Source organism: Oratosquilla oratoria, chromosome 19 (genome assembly GCF_046742065.1).
Source record: "Oratosquilla oratoria isolate Oo_2021 chromosome 19, ASM4674206v1, whole genome shotgun sequence".
NCBI classification, from domain to species: domain Eukaryota; kingdom Metazoa; phylum Arthropoda; class Malacostraca; order Stomatopoda; family Squillidae; genus Oratosquilla; species Oratosquilla oratoria.
The window spans coordinates 26,614,940-26,620,458 of record NC_134795.1 but is presented as its reverse complement, the minus strand read 5'-3'; the positions used below and the strand labels follow the sequence as shown (position 1 = coordinate 26,620,458).

The 5,519-nt window shown below is 36.7% G+C and overlaps 1 protein-coding gene across 6 annotated transcripts in view; it reads right to left on the bottom strand.

Annotated features, from left to right (window-relative positions):
* Positions 1-497: 497 nt before the first annotated feature.
* Positions 498-5,519, bottom strand: part of Trs23 (trafficking protein particle complex subunit 4-like protein Trs23) — a 7,791-nt gene continuing 2,769 nt past the window's right edge. For 3 of the 6 annotated variants that reach the window (XM_076202821.1, XM_076202822.1, XM_076202820.1), the window contains exons 2-5: positions 2,907-3,086; positions 1,572-1,729; positions 1,340-1,460; positions 559-939 (exon numbers count right to left, since the gene is read on the bottom strand). In XM_076202821.1, coding sequence (XP_076058936.1) covers positions 740-939; positions 1,340-1,460; positions 1,572-1,729; positions 2,907-3,081 — 654 coding nt within the window. In that variant the 5' untranslated portion in view covers positions 3,082-3,086 and the 3' untranslated portion in view covers positions 559-739. Of the gene's footprint in view, positions 940-1,339; positions 1,461-1,571; positions 1,730-2,906; positions 3,090-4,322; positions 4,483-5,519 lie in introns of those variants that run through there. The other 3 variants (XM_076202824.1, XM_076202819.1, XM_076202823.1) reach the window with 3 other exon arrangements.

The following is a 5,519-nucleotide window of genomic DNA, read 5'->3' as shown; positions in this document are numbered from 1 at the left end:
ACCATTAATTGTGGGTTGGTGACACCATTTTCTTTTTTGTTTTGGTGTAGAACAGAAAACAAGAGTTTACAATCTCTAACTAAATTATTCATTTCTCTGTAACAATTATTTATTTCTCTGTAACTTGTACACAGACACTTCCACTCACAGTGCAGGCTAGCTTCAGACTGAGATCAAAACAGAGTGCAGGGGACTGCGCAGAGGCCCTTTCTCTCAGTGCTCTTACCGTCAAATTCAAATAATGTTAAATCGAAATTGTCATGTCATTCAAAAAAATTTCCTTAAAAATTAACTCGTGTTAAATCGAAAACGCGTTAGTTAAACTCATGTTAATTGAGAGTTGACTGTATATGATTGAGTAATATGCTGGTGTGTTTTTTTTATGTTCAATTTATTGTGAGGTGAGTGGTGAAGAATGAGTGGTGAAAAATCTAGCATACGAATAGAACTATATTCCTATCCTATTCCAAACCTGTTATTGAAATACCAAACACAAATCAATATCTCGTTATTTTATTTATGACTGATACATACATATCAATATTCTTTATTCATTCATTCACAACAAAAACAATCCAGTCAATTATTATTTCCACATTCATCTTCTTCCATGATCAACTGAAATGTGAAAGTTAATATAATAAAATATTTGTTATATCCATGTCATCCATGACTATCTCATGTATCTATTGCAAATATTTCTTTCAAATGAGAAATAGCAACAACAAAAGCAAAATACTTATATATTACTGATTCCTGACCTTTCTGCAAGTTCAAGTGCCTGTTTCAGATTCTCATCAAAGAACTCGCATCTTACAGGCATTTCAAGAGAATAAAAAGGGTTTTTCAATGCATAGTCTGTGTATATTTCATATATTCTGCGCAACAAGGCCTCCATACCCGTTTGTTTGGGATTACACATAACTATAAACTTTACACCTGTGGAAGAGAATTATTTGTAAAAAAAAAAAAAATCACTGCTGGAGCACCTTTCAAACATTACACAATCTACATTTGCCATGAGTTCATATAATTAATAAGAAATAAATGATAAATAAATACATAAATAAATCTATTTATCTATGTACCAATAGGCTTCTTCCCTCTTAAAGAGGTTAACTAGCCAAGTCATGCACCTACCCACAAATCTATCTATATACCAATGACTTCTTCCCCCTTATAAGGAATGCAGCCAGCCAAGGCATACACCCACTGCCATCCACCACCTTGTTTCCCATTCATCTTAGCTCCTTATGGATGAAGGCTCATCCTGGTCTCCTGCCTACTGCCCAGGTCACAAAAACCCACGAATAAATAAACAAAATAAAATATAAATCACCTGTCAAAGTCTGGAGGCAGTGTAGCTTGAATGAATCGGATTCTAACACTTCAATTCCAGAGCTTCTTTGTTCAGGGCTTAGCTGACATGCTAATGCATACAATGGGTAAAACATTGAAGCCTGAAGAAAAAAACAAGAGAAAATGCTTTATGTAATAAAGAACAGTATACAAAAAATGTTACCATTAAATATCAAGTAAACACTTCATATACAAAATTTATTTTTCTTTACCTGAAAGATTTTTTCATTAGTTGTGAGTTTTGGTCGTCCAAACTTAAGACTGATTGGGTAATTATTTTGGTCTGCTAAGACTTCTCTTGAATCCCGTCCATCATCTAGCTGAGTGCCTGTTACCTTTATGCCATTTACTGCCATCAGGATGTGACCGACTGAAACATTTGGATGAGAAGGGATATTAAATGCTGACAGGTTATACACCAACTAATAAATCATTCAACCCACTGCCTTGGTTTTCTAAAGTCCAAGATGGAGCACTTCCATAGCAATGCAATGAAACCATCAAAGACCCTACATGAAGACTCACGTATGTTCATGGCTATGCTAATTATGGTACCCAAGTAGGAGTAAGCACCATGTAGTGCAATGTAGTTCAGTTCGAAGCTTTAAGAATCATTTAGATAAACACCTAAGCAAGATGCTGTAATGATTATACTGTAATTTATTTCATATTATCTGTTTTTGTTTTGTTATCATTTGTCTGTTTTGATTTTCATTTCTTATTAGTTATATTATTTACTATTTCCCTGTTTGTTTATCATCTAACTATACCTATGCATTTATTTATGTATTTTATTTGTTATTTACATTATTATAGTTTTTATTTATTAATATGATTTTTTTTGCATCCAACCTAGATATGGACCAAAAGGTCTCCTGTCGGCATGCTCCGCCTTTGTAAGCTGAGGTCCAAATTTCGAAGTTTTCATACATGTTGTAAATTAAGTTGTAGACTACAGCTGTCAAATAAGTTTTATTTTACTTGCTACTGAACCAAAAAAGCAATTTCATCTGATAAGTTAACAAGATTGAAGACTGCAAAACCCTAAATCACTATATAACTTAGCCAAATAGGATTGCAGAATGAACCTGGATAACGATGAAGACTACAACTAGGGAAACAATGCAAAGACGAAAGCAGATGATGGTGATGACACCAAGTAGAGAATTCAAGATAAAAGAAGAATAACTTGTGATATCTAACACAAAATGAAAACAAAAAGAGAAGAATAAAGGTGAGGTAACACCTTCGCTGCAGATAACTTGTCTCCTGTCTGTTCTAGTCTGGCTTTTGCCATACAGTTTCATCATGTTCAAGTAAACTTGCAATTGAAGGGTTACACTATCTCAGCTCAGCCCTTTCACTACAGAAAACAACTTATACATCTTATCCTGGCTCCCATATTTAGATTTTATTAAGACTGATGGAAACCTGCAAGCAAATGGTTCGATAAACTATTTCTGGATACTGATACTAAAGGTGGGTTTTATAAAAGCAATACATCATCATGAGTTTTCCAACACTCCACTTGTCCAGTTTACTCTTACCTTTAATACCATCCCTCTGTCCATACACAACTGTGTAATTCTTGTTCTGAGCTTCCAATTTTAGTTCTAGGGGATAGCTGAAGGTCTTTTCACATTCAATGACAGGCATGTTGTGGTCAAGCTGATAAATCAAACCCCCCGACTTACTCAGGATGTAAACACTATTGATAGTCATGATGCCTGAAATAAAAATAATTATTTCATTATTGAATATAATCAACCCCTAGCCTTAGAACTCTTGCAAGAGGCATAAGACCCCAAGTAACCTGGCCATGGCCACAGAGTTGGTCCACAGGTTACTGGTCTAGTTTACAATTAACAACTTTTCTAATTTGACCATAAACCTAATTAGGTTATATATGGTGGATTTGCTTATGTTTGGGTGGGTTAAATTAGGTCAGATATTTGTCCTGTTTGATGCTCTACAATTGTACCAACATGTCTATGTGCTTACTCTCCATAACAAAATAATCTTAATATAATTTCACAGAATGAGCAACATAATTATTGTGAATATTTGCTACTATAACCATCATAAGAAACACCATGGGAGGATGGAGCCTTTATCAGTATGATGTTTTGCTTGTTAGAGCTTCATCAAGTACATAGTCATGGTACGCAAATCTTGGAAAGTTATCCCTAGTTGCCCTCCACATTTTTTTCTCTCATAATTTTGTCCATCATCATTGGACAAATGTCCCCTCACCTTAGTTCTTCTTCTTTTGCATTTGTTCATTGGTGGTGATCAAATGTCCTGTCCACAGACAATTGCCCCCTATCCTTCTTAACTTTTCCAAGGCTCCAATGATTTCCCCCATTCCCTCAGATCTTCCTATTTATTAGATTTATATACAATGGCAGTAATCAGTCTCTTCATTTCTGTATCATGCTTTTAAAAGATTTTTTCTACTCTCTATCTCTCTCTCTCTCTTTTTTTTTTTTTACATATACCATACATATACCAATGGGTTTTTCCCCAACCAAGACCACACTCCATTTTTGTCATCCTTTGTGAAATTCAAGACAATTAATCAAACCTAATCTATCTAATGAAGTGTTCTAATTGGTGCTCCTCACTTTTCCCATAACCATGAGGGGGTGGAACAGGTGGGGATAATGATAATACAGGTTCCCCACACTATATGATTGGGTTACATTCCTAAAAACCTGATTGAATAACAATCGGATACTGAACTTAAGGTTTAATAGTATTTTATTTCATGGGGAGAGTAGCCTTGGCCTAGCCTATATTGAGAGATATATAACAGTTTTCCATGCCATCCAAAGAGGATGTGTTACAGATGCATTATTTTTTTATACAGTGGATTCCCTGGTAGGCCTATATCCACTGAAAAGAGCAGAAAAAGAGGCTCTGTAGAATGCCACTAGCCACTAGTTTTCCCAACTTGCACATACCTTTCATGGCTTGTCTTACTGAAATCCTGAGGAAGCCTTCTCCTTGTCATCAGAAGTGGTAGGGCTTGATGAATCCTGGGCAGCAGAGGTGGATGGAAGACTGCCAGATGTAGACTGCAGAGGTGGCAGAGGGGAGTCCAGATCAGCTGATGCAGGATGGGGGGCTGGGTGGGTGAGAGCGGCAGGTTTGAAGAAGCTGGAAATGGTGGTTTGCCTTGCCTTTTTTTCTTGGCTTTGAATATATTTCTGTAGACCTTGAAGGCTTGCTCCACATTATAGACAATTGTTCCACTTCATGCTGGGTTTGGGTTCCTTTACTTTATTTTTTCAATTATTGCATCTAAGCCAGAAGACACCTCACAAAGTGTTTTGATGTCAAGGCCTCGCTGGGGCGCATCATTATCATTGCCATAGAGAGCTTGTTCTTGTTCTAACTCCATCAGATCTTCATTGCTGAGTTGCTTATAATGGGACTGTAGCAATTCATTCATATCATCTTCATCCACCTCCTTGAAGCCAGCCATATGCAAGAGCCTGACAGTGTCTTTACAAATGGGTGCTACATCACTAAATCCAATGAAGCCGTCATCTGGCTTGACACATTCAGGCCAGTTTCTTCCAGCAGCTATTCACTGTTTTGTGTAGGGCTGCTTGGGCTTTAAACAGTTGAACTAACCCTTACTGGCACTGAAAGTTGACCCACCTGTAACTTCATATCCCTTCTTATGTAGATCATTATAAATTGAGAGGGCTTTCATTGTTACAAGGGGGGTAGAATGAGTATTGCTGTGGCAAGACAGGTCATCAACCCACAGCCTTGAGTCTCTCCATTTCCTCCATTATTGGTTCTTTCTGCCTCATCATAGTTTGCCATTAATGTAGAAGCTGTTCCACCAGCTTTCTTTACACTGTCTCCTTGTTTATTATTGTAGAGACAGTTCATTGGGCCAACTGCATGATTCTGGAGTTAGCCCTTTCACCTCCCTCATGGCCCTCAAAAATTTCATTTTTTTTCTCCAATGATAAATGCTTCTTCAGTCTTTTGGGATTTATCTCATCAGTAGTAGCTGTTGCAGGCCACTTGGAACCAATCACATTATGTGTTACTTTAATAAAAGCAACAGTGAATGTGAAATAGTAACACAAAACACAGACACTGATACATGGGCTGAGGAAGTAAACACAATTGAATATATA